This window comes from Rattus norvegicus, chromosome 12, assembly GCF_036323735.1.
Source record: "Rattus norvegicus strain BN/NHsdMcwi chromosome 12, GRCr8, whole genome shotgun sequence".
NCBI classification, from domain to species: Eukaryota; Metazoa; Chordata; class Mammalia; order Rodentia; family Muridae; genus Rattus; species Rattus norvegicus.
In genome coordinates this window covers 38,787,176-38,807,264 of record NC_086030.1, presented here as the reverse complement: position 1 = coordinate 38,807,264, position 20,089 = coordinate 38,787,176, and the positions used below count along the sequence as shown (strand labels likewise).

The window sequence follows — 20,089 nt, the reverse complement described above, 5'->3', positions numbered from 1 at the left end:
TGTCCCTGGGTAGCTTGAGGACGGGAGGACGCAGGCTGCAGGGCGGGGCAGGCTCTTCCTGCTCACTGACTGCCTTAGTGTTGATGAGCAGCTTTGTTTCTTACTGGGTAATCCATTACTGGTATTCGTCGCCTTGGCTTGCGTGATTTTCTTCCTCAGAACTCTACATTTCTCCAGTGGAAGAAGGAAACAACATCCCAGGGGGTAGCAGTTTGGGTAGAGCTCCACCAGGGATCTTGGTACAGTTACGATGTCTCTCTTCTCCCAACCCAGATTTGGAGAAGCGCAAGAATCCCGTGTGCCACTTTGTCACCCCACTAGATGGCTCTGTTGATGTAGATGAACACCGGCGGCCAGAGGTATTTGACTAGCAAGTGATTGAAAAGAGGCTAGCAAGAAACACCCCACCAAAGGGCCTTGCTCTGTGGTGGAAACTGTCGAGAACAGGGAAGCCTGTGCTGTCCTATTAGTCAGCATGACCTCAGGGAAGAGGAGTAGCCTTCAACAGTTTCCAGCCTCCAGAGAGTCTGTCCTGTTGTTGTAAAAATATAAAAAATAAAACAGTCTTTTGCCTGCTCTAGGTCAGGCACTGTGCTGCCCCGAGATATCTGCTAGACATCTTGGCGGAAACACATCCCAACTCCACGCGGCCGTGCACAGTGTCTCCAGCTGCCGCACACTTTCCTACACTCAAACCGTCACATAAAAACACACAACACAATAACCTTCGGCCCAATTGATAAGATATAATTGCCCACCTAAACATACAAAGCCCAATACACATCCATCCCTTAAAAACATTTGTAACAATCTGTAAAGGTACAGCATGGAATCCTAATGTCACCTGCCATATTGTCCTGCCACGGCTTCTCTCCTCCTCCTCTTCCTTCAAACTTTTCTCCCGCCCATCCTTCCTTCTCGTCCAATGACAGGCCTCATTCTATCTTGTACCTGCCTCACCTGTGACATCATCCCACACTGTCCTTAGACAAACTCACCTTATGGGACCTCATTCTCTGCATTCATTTAAAATTGGTATTTTTTTTTTTTTTGGTTCTTTTTTTCGGAGCTGGGGACCGAACCCAGGGCCTTGCGCTTCCTAGGTAAGCGCTCTACCACTGAGCTAAATCCTCAGCCCCAAAATTGGTATTTCTTCTGAGAGTTACTGAGGAAAGACTGGTGCTGGCCAGTCAACAAAGGTCCAGCCGTAACTCAGATCAAGAGCACACACATAGGCTTTAGGTTCCATCCCCAGTACCACGAGCAAAACAACCACTCTAGAAGGTGGGGAGAACTCAAGGTTCTCCACAGCAGCTGGAGATACAGAGTAGTCGATAGAGTGCTTTCCTCAAGTGCACCAAGCCCTGACTTCCATTTCTAGCACCACACAGACTGAGCGTGGTGTCAAAAACCTGCAGTCCCCGGACTCGGGATAGAGAGGCAGGAAAGTCAAAGTTTAAGGCCATTCTTAAACATAGAGGCCAGGCTGAACTTCATGAAACCCTATCTTAAAACAAACAAACGAACAAAAAAACCAAACCAGCTAAACAAAAGCTTCAGGTAGGAGATAAGGAGGTGGAAGAAAGGGCAGCTCATTTTTATTTTGTCTTATCATTTTGGTACCACTGAAGGGTAGAGTCCAGGGCCTCTTACATACCATTGAGCTACACCTCTACCCCCAAAGAGTAAATTTAACAAAATTATATTAGATTTATTTATTTATTTATTTGTGTGTATGTGTGTGTGTGTGTGTGTGTGTGTGTTCGTGTTCATGTTCATGTGTCACAGCATGTATGTGGAGGTCAGAGGACAACTTTTGACAGTCCTTGCCTTTCACCACATGGGTCCCAAGGATCAAACTGAGGTCATCAGGGTTGATGGGAGGCACCTTACCCACGGAGCTATCCTACCAGCCCTCATTTTCACTCTTTGAGAACATGGCAGCTGCTACTAGAAAGGGGATTTTTGGGCCTCCTGTGAATTTCCTTAGCAGCCTCGGACAAGGAGGAAGCTCATCTCTGCCACCTACCTCTCTGTCTGAGTGCTGTGTGCTTACCCTGTACCCAGTGCAGAGTCACCTTGGTGTCATGGCTGTCGAAGATATGTTTTTAGCTAGAGTGTGAGGAGAGGTAGGCTCAGTGAGTGAAGCTGTAGTTTCTCAAACAGCGTGGAGATTTTCTGACCAAGAGAACCATCTGAGACCACTTCAGTGATGGATACTGGGTGTTCATGGGCTGAGATTTGATCCTCATCCAAGATCTGCTCTTCATTTTGGCCTCTTGGTTATAGGCCATCACCACAGAGGGCAAATACTGGAAGAGTCGCATCGAGATTGTGATCCGCGAGTATCACAAGTGGAGAACCTACTTCAAGAAAAGGGTATACACTGGCGAGGGCTCTCAGAGGAGCATGTTCTGGAAGCTCTGGGGTGGGGGTTGGGAGTTGGGGAGATGGGAGGTGGGACTGCATTCAGAACGTGGCCTGAGACCCCAGGCTCCACAGCTGCCCCATCAGTCACAGAACATGGACAATATTGGACCCAACATCTTAAGCCCCAAGTAGTGACTTTGATACCCTCAGTCACGAACAGAGCAGTTTCCTTCTCTGTGCCCACATCCATGGGATGGAAGCCAGTAGGATCCCATTCCCCAACTCACTTCCCAGAGAGCTCGCTCCCACGTAGGGAGATGAAGTTGGGGCATCCCAGAGCTCTGAGTGGCTGCCTCCTCTCTCCTCTCGCTCCCTTTGCCCACAGCTACAGCAGCACAAGGATGAGGACCTTTCTAGCCTGGCCCAGGTGAGTGAGCTTCACAAGATGCAGCCTCTGTGCCCCAAGAGAGTCCTGTAGTGGGAGGCCAGACACAGGACCAGTTCCTCACATACTCTGGTGGGTGGGCTAAGGGAATAGCTCTCAGTGCCACCACCCTCTTGCCTTTTTTCAAGAAGCAACCCTTTAATGCATGCCAGGCCTGAGAAGATAGACTTAGCTGCCCTTTGGTTCTTCTTCCCTGTTGGCACTAGGACGATGACATGCTGTATTGGCATAAACACGGGGATGGCTGGAAAACCCCAGTGCCCATGGAGGAGGACTCGCTGCTGGACACAGACATGCTCATGTCAGAATTCAGCGACACCCTCTTCTCCACACTTTCCTCACACCAACCAGTGGCCTGGCCCAACCCACGAGAAATAGGTAACCAGTCTCTGTCCTTGGACAGCCGGCCTCTTTCTCTGTGTGGATTCCTCCAGGCCAGGCTTGGCTTCCAAGCACCTCTGAGAGGCTGCATGGCACTTAGTTAGGCTAGGCAAGAAAGGACAAGGATTGCCCAAGCTCTCTATCTGAGGGTCCTGTGTAGTCCGCATAGGAGGGGACTGGAGTTGGACCTCACAGGGTGGTCATTGTTCTTTTAGTCCCACTGTGAGAAAGGATCAGGGTCTGATCCAAACATTTGTACATTACATTTCTGATAGTGCCTTAGTGTGGGTTATGTCGGTGCCAAAGCCTCGACTGTACGGTGAGAACTACTGTGCCCGACATTCCCCCTGGAGGCCTTCAGTCTTCTGAGTCCTCAGGAAGAGCTGCAAATGAAAGTGAGAACAAGGACAGACAGTTGTGGGACGTAGAGTGGGGTGGAAGGAAGGTTGGAGCTACTCATAGCTCATGGTGAACCCAGCGCTGTCTGTCCTTCCTGCCTCTCTTCTGAGGGAAGATAGAACAAATCTAAGAATGGCCACAGACCCCCAAGGATGTAGAAATCCCACCTAGCTCTACTACAGATTTTAGGAGGGCCGGGAGGGTCGGGTCAGAACTGAAGGCATGTGTTCCTTTGACCTTATTTGAGGTAAAATGTTCCCCTCTCTCCCTTGTAATTATCGAAGGCATGTGTTCCTTTGACCTTATTTGAAGTAAAATGTTCCCCTCTCTCCCTCGTAATTATCGCAGCACATCTGGGAAATGCAGACATGATCCAGCCCGGCCTGATCCCTTTGCAGCCCAACCTGGATTTCATGGACACCTTTGAGCCTTTCCAGGGTGAGGGCAGAGGGTACCGTGATACTTGGATCTCCCTTGCCTGTCCCGCATCAGACTTGTGCCCCTGTTAGTGATAGAACGGTTGGACATCAGTGTAAAGGGAGGACTTACCATTTTCTAAAACTGAAGATTGCTTTGGTAGTAACTGCAAAGCCTGGGACATTGGAAGGAAGTAGGCGTCTCAGAATGAGTGCTTGCTTCCTGCTGGGAGCTTCCAATTGGCCTTATTGTGAGCACTTCCTCCAGTGGACAGCAGAGGGCACTGTGACACAGCCACCACCCAGCAAAGCTTCTGCATTTACGTCAAGCTCCTTGAGCTCTGCCTGGAAGCCTTTGGTATTTCAAGTGGTCCAATCAGAGTCCTCTTTCTATAGAACAAGTTATCTTGGGGAGGTGGGGTTTGGGTCCAGACCCTGTTTGTGTGTCATAATTCCAGAGAACGGTGAGTTCATGGCGTTCAAAAGATTCCCCTTTTTTTTTTTCCTCAGAGCTCTTCTCCTCCAGCCGATCCATTTTTGGCTCCATGTTGCCTCCTCCTACGTCAGTACCTGCCCCCGATCCGAGCAGCCCACCTTCTCAGGTAGAGGAAGCTGGGGAACAGACATGGCAGGTACAGGGCTATCATCAGACTTTACAACCAGAGCTAGGAATGTGTAACCACGAATTAACCATGCTGGGCCCATCGCTGGATCAGTGCTGAACACACACGAGTGTGCAAAGATGTTGTGGGACCCTCTGTGAAAGCATCCTTAACTCCCCACTAGGCGGGAACTATGCCAACAAAGCTGTTTTCCCTGTATAAGGGCTCCACGAACTTTGTTCAGCTAACCCTTTACTAAGACAAGTTTAATTGCAGAAGAAAATTATGGGTCACCAATAAAAATGTGTTGTATATTGTTTTTACTTTTTACCTACCAATTAATAAAAGGTACTTGCACGTGTTAGCGTTCACAACTGAGTGATGCATAGTTCTCTGCCCTGGGGGAGCTCTCAAGTTCCTGCTGTATTCAGTTAGTCACCCAGTAACCTGACACCTTCCCCACCTAGCACAGATAGATAATCATTTCTTGTGTAGACTGAGATCTGTACAGGTGATTCCTCATAGTTTTCCACTCAGAAAGAGCTAGTCTGACTGGAAGACGATACTTGATGCTGTCCTGGGGGAAGCCCCAAGCAGCTGTAGTCTAGGCTGCTTCTGCTCTGTAACAGAAGATACCAGGGACTATGGGTAGACCTACACTAGACTCTAGAAACCAGATATCCCTAGGGTGCTCTCCAGCTTTGTCTGAGCTCTGTGTTATCAGTAGTTCCTAAAGGAAACAAGACCCCTGCTGACACTGGGGAACACAGATCTATTTCCCTAGCATAGCAGTGTGTTCGGCCTGGGAAACAGCACTTTTGTCCCTTGGTCCCTCAGTCCCCATGTCCACAGTTGGGCTTTGTGCTGTGTAGTGCTAAACAGTTAAAGCTAACTATTCAGTTGTAGCTTTGTTTCTTCATGTCTCTTCCTTCCTTAGGGGAACATCTTGCCAAATCCAGCTCTCCCTCCTGTGAGCCTGCCCAATAGCCTCATTGCCTCTTCTGCAGCCCCCTCCCTGGATCCCACAGAGGGGCAGGGTTGTGAACGCACATCCCAATCTGTGGACCCGTTTATTCAGCCTGCAGACTTTGGTCCCTCTGAACCTCCATTGAGTGTCCCACAGCCCTTCCTCCCTGTCTTTACTATGACCTTACTTTCCCCTGGCCCTGCCCCAGCACCTGTTCCCACTGCATTGCCCTTAGTTTCTCCGCCTGCCCCTACCCTCAACCCCCCGACTCCACCAGCTTTCCTGCAGACACAGACGTTTGCTGGAGTCAGCACATCAAGCCCTGTCATTACCCACACAGCCTCTGCAACCCTTACCCATGATGCTTCTGCCACCACCTTCAGCCAGAGCCAGGGCCTTGTTATCACAGCGCACCATCCAACCCCATCCCCATCCCCCTGTGGTCTGGCACTGTCACCTATACCCCAGCCACCAGCTGTGGGACCTCCCCAACCTCATTTAACTTTTATACACCCCAAACCTGTGTCCTTGACTGGAGTGAGACACAAGCAGCCCCCCAAAATAGTGCCTGCTCCCAAACCTGAGGCTGTCTCCTTGGTGTTGAAGAGTGCCTGCATTGCTCCAGGTGAGTTGTTGGGGGTGTGGCCAGCCAGAATTGCCTAGGGAGCAATGCTCCCCTTTCTCTAAGGCTTTGAGTTAGTAACACCTCCCTCCCCACCTAAATAGGACAGAGCAGTATGGATAGTTCAGATAGATGTGCAATTCTTCTTTCTATTCTGTATGTTTAAAAAGTAGTATAGTCTTGATCTGGCTGTGGTGACCCATACCTGTAAACCCAGCACTGGAAGGGTTGCAGCAGAAGAACTTGAATTTGATGCCAGTCTGAGTTACAGAGTAAGTCCCAGGCCGGTCAAGGTTGGATAACGGGACCAGGTTAAAGAGACTAAGATTGTGTGGTGAGATGGCCCAGGAACGGAAGGCTCTTGCTGCTAAGTCTAACAACCTCAGGGGCCACATGGTGGGAAGTGAGAATCAGTTTCCACAAGTTGTCCTTTGACTTCCACACATGTACCATGGCACATGCATGCCTGCACACGCACACACACATGCACAGGCTCATACCCACAGAATAAGTAAAATATAACTTAGAAGCCAAAATAAATAAAAATAGGAGTCTTGACAACATAACTCGAGCACACGTGGTCATGAGTGTCTCTTTCTAGGGGTTATAGTGTCAGTCTTTCAAGTAAAAAGTACAAAAATATTTCACATGCCGTGGGCTTCGTCTCCCTGCCCCCTTGGTGAGGAGCCACATGCTCACCCGCAGGGCGTGCCCTGGTGTTCCTGGCTGCCTGCAGATTAGTAACAGCCCGGCCTCTAAGGGTCAGGCCCTTACCTTCCCCTCTCTTCATCATACAGCTGCCTTTACAGGCCAACCACAAAAGGTGATCATGACATCAGCTCCTCTGAAGAGAGAAGGGATTCTGGCATCTACTGTGTCCCCATCCAGTGTGGTCATTGCCTCTGCTGCCATCACCAGGGTGAGAGCACTGGCCTAGGCAGTCCTCTGGTGTCCTCTAGTCTCCTGGAGGGGCCTGCATTTGCTCGGCTCTGGTCTAGAGCAGTGGTACAAGACCCTCTGCTGTTTGTCCGCAGGCTTCTGGAGTCACGGAGTTCCTCAGCCACAGCACGAGCAGCCAGCCTAGCCCTGCCTCTCGGCTCTTCTCTCCAAGCGCAGTGCAAGATGCCCTGGTGAAGGGCGAGCAGGCCGCACTGCACGGGGGTCCCCAGGCCCCTGCCACGGGCTCCAGTGAGTGCTCACCTGAGGGGCAGCCGGGGTGTGTAGGAAATGAGCAGATCGTTCCGGGTCAGGGAGCCACTGACAGGCTCCCACAGTCAAGCCCGGGCCCACAGAACCTCAGTCTGCTCATAGCACAATCTGGGGAAATGCTTCCTGAGGGGCTTTAAAAGAAGAAAGGGTGGCAGGCATGTCACAGCAGGGGTAGGTGGTGCGCTCAGGAAGACCTGGCTTGGAGCAGCCATTTCCATTCAGAAAGGGAGCTGAAGAGTCTTGTCCACAGTCTGGAAAACTTGAGCCTAGGGTTGCTGTAGCCATGAAGCCAGCAGTTTCTAAGCTACTGCAAGTCTGTGGCCATGTTCATATCTTACAACTGAGGACAGTCAGGACTGGTTTTGCCTGTTGGCTTGTGGGGTCAGAAGGTCAGGGGTTAGAGGTCCTGTGACATGAGTATTGGGCTGCAAGTAAACTCCGGTCCTTCCAGTGCCATACTGGGAAGAGAACTGGACACATGCACAGAGCAGCACGCAGTCTATCACTGTCCTCCTCCTCTTAGCTAAAACCATGGCTGCTCCTGTAGGTCTTACTTGGGAACATGGGATTAAGAAAGGGTTTCCAGCTGAGAGTGGTTACTGGACTTGTCCAACAGAAGGTTTTGAAGAATGGCACTCTTCAGTCTGGAAAGATACAGACTCAAGATATGAGTCGGTTTTCTAAAGTTATCCAGGGAAAGGAAGCTAGCTGCCCTTCCCTGTGGGATTTGAAGCACAACACAGAGGTGTGCACTGAAGCCTGGCAGTGCAGGATAAAATGAAGGAACTGAAGCATTATTAGAATGACGTGAGCCGGGCTAGGGAAATTCTGTGAGGACCTTGGCAATGACTCCCAAGAGTCAGCAGTGAGTGGGGCAGAAGCCTGCGTGCTTTGTAATGCTCCAGTCTACTGTGTGGGCCAAAAGGAGGCAGGCAGTCCTTTTTATTAACATTTCAGAACGAGGGAGAGGAAGTAAATATGTAGAATTTAAAGAACAAAAAGAAAGCAGATGTGTGTGCTGAGCACACGAGCTAGGAACCGTTGCCTTAAAGCCTCTAATGCCCTGGCTGCCTTGGGGTGGCAATTTAGGGCCTGGGTTGGTGAAGTTCACCTTTTCCTCTGAGCAGTTTGACATCTGGGATGGGGCAGAATCTAGCCGTATTCTACGTCTAACTTCCTGTCTCAGGCGTTGCCTTAGAAACAGCAGCTCCCCTTTGGGATGTGGCCAAGGGTTTCTCTACTACTCCTCTGGAGCAGATATAGAAGGTTTTAAATGGACTTCCAAGCCTGAGGGCTTGCTTGGAGTCCCTCTGGTTGGTGAGGCCTGCTGTGGGCCAGAACGGGGCGTGCTCACTTCTTGTTTTTCCAGTCCCCTTCTCAAGTGCCTGCCTGTTAACAGTGTTTTCTTCTCAGGTCGAGACTGCCCCAACTCAGGCCAAGCCTCTCCATGCCCGTCAGAACAAAGTCCCAGTCCTCAGTCTCCCCAGAACAACTGCTCAGGGAAATCTACAGACCCCAAAAATGTGGCTGCATTAAAGGTATGGCTTACTTCTCTTGGATCGTGGTTTCCTTGGAGAGGAGAGAGACCATCAGGAAGGGAGAGCCACAGATCCAGCTCATGCTGCAACCCCAGAAACACTAAGATTAAATTGACTGCAACCGTTTCCAATCCTACCAACAAGCCCATGAAGGTTAGGGCCTGCTCAGAGCTCTGGGTGGGCCTCCTGGGCCCAGGGACCATCACATAGTCCTCATACCATAGTTGGCTGCATGCAACCTTGGCCACACCAGTTGTCTGGAGGAGACAGGACTGCAAGCACTGGGGTGTAGGGAAGTGGGGAGTTTTGGAAGCACATAGTGCTTCCAAGCCCCCGAGTCCTGCCTATGCCTTGCTGGCTCCTCTTACAGCCTCTTTACAGGCTCCTCTTCAGCCATTGGCTCTCCTGCAGTCTTCTGATCCTGGTGTGTCATGTGCCCCAAGATACCAGTCTTTCTTGAGCTACTCAGCTTTGTTCTAGGCAGTAAGGAAGAACAAGTTGATTGTGTTAAGCCTGGCTTGTGTCTCAGTAACCAATCGATTACCCAATAGAACCGGCAGAAGCACATCTCAGCTGAACAGAAAAGGCGTTTCAATATCAGGATGGGCTTTAACACTCTGAATAGTTTGATCTCCAATAATTCCAAGCAGGTAAGTCGCTTGAGAGTGTCAAGACATGGCGGCGATATGCACTCACTGTTCCCGTGTGTCAGTGGCCAGCTAAGTACTGCCACGTCTCAGCCACCTGTTCTCCACAGACCAGCCATGCCATCACACTGCAGAAGACCATGGAGTACATCACCAAGCTCCAACAGGAGCGGATGCAGATGCAGGAGGAGGCACGGAGGCTGCGGGAGGAGATTGAGGAACTTAACACCACCATCATGTGAGGTCCCATTTGAGTCCTCTCTGTGTCTCAAAGCGGAGGGGACCTTTGTGGCCTTGGCTACCTGTATCACAGCAGTTTGGTTTCTGGTCCTCCTCCCATAGGCCTCTGACTGTCTTCTCTCTGTATGGCCTCCAGCCCCTCTATCAGCACCTACCCCACAGCATCCCCTGACCACTGTTGTTTCAGCTCCTGCCAACAGCTGCTGCCAGCCACAGGAGTCCCTGTCAACTGCCGCCAGTTTGACCACATGAAAGACATGTTTGATGAGTATGTGAAGAGCAGGATCCTGCAGAATTGGAAATTCTGGATTGTATCTTTGGGTTTTCCTTGCTCTTTCCCGCCCCAGGCAACATGCTAAAGCAATAAATAGACAGTGCTCTTGGACACCCCTGGAAGGAAGGTTCTCGTCAGTGACCAGGGCCGGCAATGCTGTTTTCTGTCTCAGAGAAGAGAAGGCTCTGGACTGGCCCTCGGGGCTGGGAGACCACATCCAAGAGCTTGGCGGGAAGGGGTAGGCAGGCAGGTGACCTGCTTCACTCTCCAGATCTCTGGCAAGCAGAGGCAGCAGGGTGAGGAGGAGGAGGGGCCTGGCAGCCTGGCAGCCAGCTCAGCCCCTTCCAGGCAGAGAGGGGGAGCCCTCCTGGAAGCCAGGGCTCACTGAATTTCTGAGTAACCAAACCCCCCAAGGTGTGATGGTGGTGATACGCTTCTTCTTCTACTCGTCCTTCTCCATCCCCCTTCATCTTCCTCTTCCTCCTCCTCCTGTTCCTCTTCCTTCTCCTCTTGCTCCTCCTTCTCTTCCTCTTCCTTTTCCTCTTCAATTCTAATTCTTTTTCTTCCTCCTCCTCCTTCATTAAAATTTGTGGGTTTTTAAATTATTAATGTTTAATTATATATAAATGTGCAAATTGAGTGCAAGTGCCTAAAGAGGGCATTGGATCCCTTGGAGATGGAGTCATGGGTCGTCGTGTGCCTCTTGACACAAGTGCTAGGAATTGAGCTTGAGTCCTCTACAAGAGCAGTGCACACGTTCTTAGCTGCCAAGCCATGCAGCCCCTTGGTTTGTTTCTTGAGAGGAAGATCTTTGTTGCCTAGCATGATCCTGAACTTCTGAGCTCAAATGAGCTTTTGCCTCAGCCTTGGAAGTAACTAAAGACAGGATTTGGAACCTACTACCTCAGAGTTTTCTCTGCCTTAGTGTCCCCTGGTCCTAAAGTATGTCCACCCAGGTGCCAAGACCTGTCATCTGGCCACGGCTGCTCTGATCTCAGCCTTTGAGATGGCAGCCTGCTCTGTCTGAGAGGATGGGCAGCACAGGACCATAGGTCAGTCAGTGGGAAAGACAGTAGTATAGAAAGAGAGCACACACGCATGGTGTTGGGGGGGCTGGGGGGAGACTGCTCAAGTGTGCCTGTGTGTGTGTTTGTATTTCAGAGACCAAGTTTGTTATATTTTGTTTGACATTTGAGAGTCTCAATTTGTAGTGTAGGCTGGTCTGGAACTTACTTTGTAGTGCAATGCTGCATAGCCTCTGTCTTTAAACGTATGCCATTCTTGTCTGTGTATTTCTATTTTTATTAATAGAGGATAAAGCTCAAGACTTCACACTGCTATCTAGGTAAGAACTCTGTCAGTGAGCCTGTAGCTTGACTCAAGATGGCAGTTGACACGCCTCATTCCCTGGTTTGCTTTGCTACCTTTCTTTGTCTTTAGTGGAGCCTGGTGGCATAGTGGCTGCCTTAGTCAGGGTTCCTGTTCCTGCACAAACATCAGGACCGAGGAGCAAGCTGGGGAGGAAAGGGTTTATCCAGCTCACACTTCCACATTGCTGTTCATCACCAAAGGAAGTCAGGACTGGAACTCAAGCAGGGCAGGAAGCAGGAGCTGATGCAGAGGCCATGGAGGGATGTTACTTACTGACTTGCTTCCCCTGGCTTGCTCAGATTGCTCTCTTACAGAACCCAAGACCACCAGCCCAGGGATAGTACCACCCACAATGGGCTGGGTCCTCCTTGCTTGATCACCACTTGAGAAAATGCCTTACAGCTGGGTCTCATGGAGGCATTTCCTCAACTGAGGCTCCTTTCTCTGTGTTAACTCCAGCTTGTGTCAAGTTAACACAGAACCAGCTTCAACAGGTGCTGTATTCCTCATTACTAGGCTGGGTGGGTACTGTAGGCATCCGAATTCAGGAGAAATGTTTGTGTCTTCACTGGGCCCATCCCAGATCCTAGGGAGCTCTGCAGGAAGTAGTGAGCTTATGGGCTCCAACTTCAGGCACACACTTTGCCTTGAGTGTTGTGTGCTTCCCCTGCTCCTGCCAGCCCACATCTCCTCTCTTCCATATAACTGTCTCCTGTCTCTGACTAACCTGTGATCCACATCCACCTCACTGTCCTTACCCCTGTGAGGCTGAAGAAACTTGTTTTCTCTGTCTTCTGTCCACTCAAAGGTCATTCATAGTAAGAGCAAGTAGTTTAACTTCCCGGCAGGCACCTCTTGCCTGGCAGTAACTGGTCTGTCCCTTCCTCTCTGATGAGCTTCCTGTAGGCAGATACTGAAGGGAAGTCAGCAGTAAGCCCGGCTTGCCTGAGCCTTCCTTTATCTGTGTCCCCTCTGCCCCCCTCCGTGTTCACATGTTCCTTAACCTGAGTCCTGCAGTTCAGCATGATCATCAAGCCGCTGTTTGAGTCCTTCAAGGGGATGGTGTCCACCAGCAGCTTGGAGGAGTTCCACCGGACGGCTCTTTCCTGGCTGGACCAGCACTGCTCTTTGCCTGTCCTCAGGCCAAGTGAGTGTGCACTTTGGGACCTCATGATGGCCCTGGAGGGAGAACAGCCCTTACCTGGACAGTGTTTAGGAATGGTTAGACTCTATCGCACAAAGCCAGGCCAGCCATGCAAGAGGCATGAGGATAACACTGAAGGGATCCTCGAACCTGAAAGCTATGGGGGCCAGCGTGAGTCTCTGAGCTGCCTGCCTGTCAGTAGACCTGCCAGTCTGGTCAGACCCAACTGACTTACTGAATATTTACCATTTGCCAGACTGTTTTAGGTGAATTTAGTATTTGATTATTTAAGTTCTTATCTAGTTCTAAGGCTACCATATATAAATATGACAGAAGTTTGGTATGACAACCTGGTATGACAGAGTGGGTGCACACTCTGGCAGCAGAAATAGCCTAGAATTCTTAGGCTACCTGCAGCTCCTGCTGGATCTGCACAGGCAGGGTGTGAGATTGGCTCCCGGAATAGGCTTCCGCCACTCTTCCCTGCTGTTGAACTCTGGCCGTCATCCTTGGTGCTTGGGAATTACTGTATAGGGTTACATGCGTGAGTTTGCATCCTCTCATTCTGGGGCTTGTGTGCCCAGCTGACTGAGGCCTTCTCTGTCTCACAGTGGTCCTGAGTACCCTCCGGCAGCTGAGTACCACCACCTCCATCCTGACAGACCCATCCCAGCTTCCAGAGCAAGCATCAGAGGCCGTTACCAGGATTGGCAAGAGATCGGGGGAGTCCTAAGCTTAGTTGGCATGTGACTGCATGAAATGCCTGGAGATGCCCCTCCTACCCTTCCTGACACCACCTCAGGGCTGCCCATTGCACTGTCAGGATGCCGTGCTCAGGTCTGAAGCAGGTTTGAGGCCTGCCAACAGCAGTATCCCATCCTGGGAACCCATGCTGTGACCTCCTATTCTGTGACCTCAATCATCAGTCTCCCCTGCATTTGGGGTGGCCCAGACAAAGGGAAACATCGGCTGTTCCAGTCCTGTCCTCCTGGTGTCATGTGGTGTCCAGGGCCCGCAAGTGCAAGACAAGGAGACAAGCCTGTTGCCGCATGTGGGGTCATCCAGGTCCTTCAGAATTCCTTTCCTGTGACTTCCAGACTTGGCCCGTGTCACATCCTTATCTACTTGTGCTCCACTGGCAAGCCCTGCAGTTTTTGGCCTCTGTAGCAGCAGTGAAGTCTCTTCATTTCTTGCAACCCCACTGGCACCTAATCCTCTGGGCTACTGTTCCAACCTCTGCAGAATGGAATGTACCCTCCTTAGTGGATTCCACTGACGGGGAAATCTCCACAACCCCTGAGCCACGTGGAAAATGGTGAGTGTGGAGGCCATCTGGACAGGATGAAGGCAGCAGCCATTCAAACCTGCTGTGCTGGCTCAGAAACTCCCTAGGCAATGTCTTCTCTATGTCTTAGCTCGGTCGCCATGACGTTTCAACATTGCCAGGGCCTCGGCCTAGAGCCTCTTAGGCCTCCCAGATGGGGCCCTTCTGCGCCTGTTCTCCACCCACTTGTACTCTGCAGTTGTGGAAGAGGCAGATACACTCCTGGGACGGCCTCCCTTGGTTTCAGCCCTCCAAGGTCATACTCCATGTTGCTGCTGTCATCCTGGTCTTTTATCTGAAGTTTAGCTGGAGCTCCAAACCAGGACAGTTCTCAGACCAAAGATGTCATCTTACTAAAGTCTGTTTCATCTTGTATGAAGAGGAAGAAACAAACTGCTCTTAGGCAAGATGTCAAGGAGTCAGCCCTTGAAACTATCTCCAGGCTAGCTGGTAAGGTGCTGTGCTCAGATTTGAACCAGTGGCGTTTGGAGGGTGGCACGTGTCTGAAGGTTCAAGTGTCCCGATGTGTGTTACAGATGGTGGAGACAGAAGGGTTAGGGGAAGGGAGCACTTGACCCTCATCCTTCTCTGCTGCCCCTGAGAGGCTGCAGGCGGTATGGTGTGGTATGGTGTAGTACTCTGCAGCACTCGGCCCAGTAAAGGGCTCCTCCTGGAAGAATGTGCTTTTCTGTCCTGCCGTGACACCTAGAGCAGGCAGCAGGCTTTTTCTTGGACTCTGTCCTCCTGGCCTTGCCTCACCATGCTACCTGTCCTGAGAAGACCACACGAAGAGGGGAGCCCAGGATGACCCCTGAATTTCTGATCCATTTGGAAGCTCCTGCTGATGCCTAAACCTGCTCTGGACTAGGTAGTTAGAGGACAAAGAAAGGGCAGGGGCTGCTGGCCATGTCAACATTTATGCTGAGCCCCTAACCAATCGCTTGCTTCATTGTCTAATTTCTGTCCTGTATGGGAATGGTTTGGTGGCCCTCGTCCCATGCCCCAGAACGTGTTTACAGGTGGGGGGAAGAACACAAGGCATGTAGGCTGGACCTTGGCATCTCCACCAAGCACCCCTTCCGTTCCCAAGGACAAAGTGAAATTGTTCTCCAGAAGGTGAAGGCCGCTGTGGTAAGAAGGAAGAACTAAACCACTGCTGTGAGGGTCGCAAGAAGTCCTCCTCCTCCTCCTCCTCTTCTTCCTCCTCTCCCTCTTCCTCCTCCTCCTCATCCTCTTCCTCCTCTTCTTTCTCCTCCCCCCCCCATGCCACACGACACAGGCCACAGCATGGCTGTGCAGGACTTTGGTTCTCTCCTCCCCTTGTAGGGGAGTAACGTTTTTAAAGCTCTATGGGGTATAAGATTGGCCTTTTGCTTCTCTGGCCTACCTCTCCCTTTTGCTGAGTTAATTTCATCTTGTTTCCTCAGATGTTTAAGGCTGTTGTTAGTTTGTGTGAAACTGGGGCTAGGGAGGGGAGGGGGCAGGGGGTAGAGGGAGAGAGAGAGAGAGAGAAAGTGTGTGTGTGTGTGTGTGTGTGTGTGTGTGTGTGTGTGTGTGTGTGTTGGCAGACTTTGTTAAGTGCATGCTTATTTTGTTTTTGAGAGTGACTCCATTTCCTTTCTCTTGGTGCTCACCTTTGCCGTGGCTGTGAGGCCACAATGCTTTAAAACTCTCCTCCAGGAATGATTATTTCTACCTTGGAGCTTTTCTTGTTTTGAAATCTTGCCTGATGAACCTGCCCAATCAGAGGGTCCTGGCCTTGACCTCTGTTGGACACCAAGGCCGGCATTTGGAAATAGCCAAGGCCACCCTGCCTAGAGTCTCCACTGGGCGCTGACCACATTGTTCAGCTGGGGTTTGTTTACAGTTATTTTCATTCCCATTCCTGTCCCCACTCACACAGAAGAAACTTCAAAATGTTGGCACTTTGGAGAATAAGAATATCGGCCACAAAGGAGAAACCACAGAGCCACCTGGGAAATCTCTGCAGTGTTTCTGTGAAATCTGAACAAGCTATCAGCACATCTGCTGCCTGTTCTTTCACTATGAGTGGGCACTGCAGAGGCAGGCAGGGTAGCTTTGGCTAAAATGCTTCCTCAAAGTTAATGGAGGGCTATGCACCAGCCGTCACCCCCGAAGAGGAGGCTAGGAGTGCGCCAGTAGTTCTGCACAGCACAAGGGAAGCATGGCAGCTTCGGGACTTGATGGTGACACATTGGGTCTTCTTGTAGAAGAGGCTGGAAGTGGTCAGCCAGCACGAATTCTCACGTGGCCCGATCATGAACCCTGGATCTTGTCTGTGTGTTGTCATCTATACCCCCTCCCCCAGACATGCATAGAGATCTGTCCTCTAAGGTTCTATGCCCTGACTAAGAATGATGTCCACTTAGATTCTTAGGGGACATGGCACCCATTTTCTGGTAGAGTTAAGTGGCAGGTGACACCAGGCCTGCCAATGGCCAGCAGCCTCCCGGCTGTTGGATCCTGTGGCTGCTGGATCACCTGGCCTCAGCTTAACTCCTTTTACCTGCTGGCTCTTGTCTTCCTTCTACAATGTCAGAAATCCCTTTCTGTTCATCCTATCCTGGTCTCTGTCTCGATTAGGGCCTCCTAAGAGAAGCTGAGTATATGTGGGCCTCTCACTTTTCTTTCCTGGGAGCTAGACATGCCCTCTTTCTAGATAAATAGATACAGGGCACAGTTGAAGCCCACCATTGTGTGTGGAACTTGGTTTTTTCAGTGTCACCTTGTGGTCTTGTTGACAAGGTGTGTGGACAGTGATACAGAAGCAGTCCCCTAGAATGCCCGTATTTCAGAGAAGTACAATTGGGCTTAGCCCCTGGGTGTCTCGTAGTGTCTCAGAGGAGCTGACCTGGGTCTGTGCTGGTGCAACAGGAAGCGGCAGTCACGTCGCTGTGGAAGAGTATGAAGGCACAGAGCATGTGTGAAATATGTCCCTTTAGCACACACCTCGGCTAGGATCTCCTCAATAGGTTTTGTGATCTTAAGGACAGCTGATGGGAGACACCAAGAGTGTGGGAGAAAGAAGCCTTGGGAAACAGCCCTGACCCGGTGCTGCTTCTATGGGCAAGAATAGGTCAAGCTACCTGCTCTTTCTGAGGAATGGGCCTCTCTCTTCACTAGATAGGGCTGTCTGCTTGTCAGAGCTTGTAAGACTCAACCTTCTGGAAAGAAAAGGGAACTTTCCACAGTGAATGTTAACGTGTGTGTGCATGCGCACTTGCTCAAGCCTGTGTGTGTGCATGCGCGTGTTTACTTGGTGGAATTTTATTTTTGTAAAATTCCTTTCCGGTTATTTAGTAGAATTCACCTACACCTCCCTGCCTAACGTTGGTTCCACCATTATAACCCTAGGCATAGTGAATTTGGAACTCCTTTGAGGTTCCTGAACAGGATCTAGCATTCTTGAAAGCCGAGATTGTGGAAGGGTGGGAGACACTGATTATGTATCTGTTTCCTAGTTTACATCCTGCAGGTTAAAAGGTCTCATGGCCTCAGCTAGGCTCTGTCCCTCATGGGGGAGTCCAGTACCACTCCCCTAGGCACCTTGTCACCTGAATCTTCACCCCGTGAAGGGAAAGCAGGCTTATTAGCTTGCTCTGTAGCACCCAGCATGTTCTCCTTCAAGCTCTTCAAGTTTCGGCTTCTGTGCACAGGCTAAGTGTGTGTTGTGTGTTTTGGTGATGGTACAGGGCTCCTTGAGGAGGCAGCTACACCTGGGGTAGGGTGGGTTTCATTTATACCAGAGATCCCTGGGGCTGCTCACCTGAGCCTGGTCCTCTTGAAGCCTGCTATTGACAAGCACGTTTCCACCAGCTGTACCCAACACTACAATGCATTTTTAAAACTATATTTGCATCTAAGACAATAAAATCTTATTTTTTTTGGAAAGGTTGTTCTGTGTGACCTTTAATGCTGTCCATTGAGCAGTGGGAGGGGTGAAGTAATGAGATCAAAGCCATGTGATGTCCCAGCTGGCTGGTTCCCTGCAGCCTTTGGAGATAAAAGCTCAGCCAGGAAGGTGGGTGTATGGAGTAGGTGAACAGAAGGATTCTGAGGTGTGTCCACAAGAAGACGATGGTCCTAGAGGCCTGCATGCAGAGAGAACTGATGACAGACACTGGACGTGGTGAGGACGTGGTGAGTAGCACTTACACCCAATGGTCTGGTAACACAGAGCCCTGTGCCCATAAGGTACATTGCCAGAGAATGACCTATGCTGGCCCAACAGCTTAAAAAGTGGTCCAAACCATGGTACCAACAAAGGGCATGGTGGCTCCCTGGCTCACTTGATCCAGTGTCCTAGATAGAATACTGAAATGTTGATCAATAGAGGTGTCCCCTTGTTCAGTGCTGAGTCTGTTCTGATCCTCTCTGTTTAAGTCAGAGAATTACCTTTCTTCCACACCATCTACCATGGTGTACCCTTCACCCTGACTCCTAGCACCCGGACAGAATGGCCAATGAGAGCCTGCCTCTCTGGGGAACTGCTGACTTTTTTCATGAGGTAACAGCCTAGATGTAAATCTTTTTGCCTGAAACTCTGCAAGCTAATATACAGACTCTTATCTTGTCAAAATGCCACACCTCCAAGAAAGAAAAATTTATGACACGAAGCAAGATGTTGGGGCCTTGAGAACTGGTGTCCTTCTGGAGGAAGGTGAGTGGTTCACAGACTCGCTGGGGCTAGAAAGACCTTGCTCTCCGCTGTGCCAGACGAGGTATCTGCTCTGTTCATTTCAAAGGTTTGAATCCCTCTCTGTGTGTCTGTAGGCTTTTAAAGGCTGCTACAAAAGGCAGGATTTGGAAAAGGCTGAGTTTGGGGGGGCTGAAGAGCAAGCAACAGCAGTTAACACACCCAGGATCGGCACAGCGAGGAGTGGTCAGTGCCCCCGAAGAGCCCAGTTCCTAGGTGTGTATTCAGCCCCTGCCGTGATCAGACTTGGAGCCATAATAGTGATTCACATACCTCTGAACAGTTTCAAGTTGATGCTACGCCGATTCCTGTTTTACAGACAGAGGCCAAGGCTCCACGGGCCTGAGACTAAAAGGTCATCTTATAAATGACCTGCTTGACCACCAGGTCCCAAGTCATAACCTGGATGGTCACCTTTAATGTTCTTGACCTCTTCTCCCTTGTCCTTCCTCTCAATACCAGGCATGTCAGGTTTACCTTTTCACGTTCATGCACTCTTTTTCATCCTGCCATCATCACTCCATGCCTGGTTATGTCATTTCCCAGCTGGAACACAAAATGGATGCTCCATCCCAGTCTGTGTGTCTCTCTCACAGGGACTTTGAGGGACCCAAGGCTGGTCATGTCACTCCTGTGTCACCCTTTCCCCATCCCGCCCACCCGGCACCTGCTTGCCTTTGCAACTGCATCTTTCTTTGTTCTTTGTAGTTCCTGGCACATACCAGGTATTTAACTTTTCAAGGTTTCCCCCAGGGCACGTTCCCCATTTTAACTCTCTTTTCCAGCTATTTCCATTCCCCTCCTGATCTTTCTTTGAAAATAGTTTGATCAGGAGGCCAGCCCTAGTTTTCCCTCTAATTGTGTTCCTCAGAACGTGTTTAAGATCATTCAGTTTTTCTTCCCCCTGAGGTTCTCAGCCCATTAGGGCAGAGACCCATTGCTTCCTGTTCACTGGTGCCCAGCGCACAGCTAGCATACAGCAGGGATCTAGGTAAATGGTGGATGAACTCTAGCCCCCAGTCTTACTCGCTGCCCACCGCACCTGCCGTTCCCAGAAATGGTAAAAGAATTCCAAGTTAGAATCCCAGAAGGGAGGTCAGCAGTCCGAGAGTATAGAGCCAGGATACAGAGGCTATTAACTGCTCACATAGGGAATCTTAAAGAGCTTTATAAAGATTGATTATTTGGGCCGGAGAGTTGGCTCAGTGGCTAAGAACACTTGGTACCCAGCACATAGATGGCAGCCCATGACCTCTGAGGGCACCAGCCATGCATGTGGTACACATGTATATAGAAAAAACACCCATGCACACAAATATATAAGAAGTTGTTTTTATTTTATGTGTGTAGGGGCATTTGTATTACTACACGCATGCCTGGTGCCCAAGGAGGCAAGAAGAGGGCATCGGTTCCCCTGGACCTA

General features: G+C 50.4%; 1 protein-coding gene across 1 annotated transcript in view; it reads left to right on the top strand.

Moving 5' to 3' along the window:
- Mlxip (MLX interacting protein) overlaps nt 1-17,861 on the top strand; it is a 63,656-nt gene extending 45,795 nt beyond the window's left edge. Inside the window, 15 exon segments of the mRNA NM_001427251.1 lie at nt 274-359; nt 2,290-2,379; nt 2,756-2,797; nt 3,022-3,193; nt 3,944-4,033; nt 4,522-4,613; nt 5,551-6,205; nt 7,000-7,121; nt 7,237-7,390; nt 8,825-8,949; nt 9,501-9,599; nt 9,707-9,834; nt 10,024-10,147; nt 12,499-12,628; nt 13,237-17,861. Of these exon segments, the coding sequence (NP_001414180.1) occupies nt 274-359; nt 2,290-2,379; nt 2,756-2,797; nt 3,022-3,193; nt 3,944-4,033; nt 4,522-4,613; nt 5,551-6,205; nt 7,000-7,121; nt 7,237-7,390; nt 8,825-8,949; nt 9,501-9,599; nt 9,707-9,834; nt 10,024-10,147; nt 12,499-12,628; nt 13,237-13,358 (2,231 nt within the window). The 3' untranslated portion in view covers nt 13,359-17,861.
- Nucleotides 17,862-20,089: the final 2,228 nt, after the last annotated feature.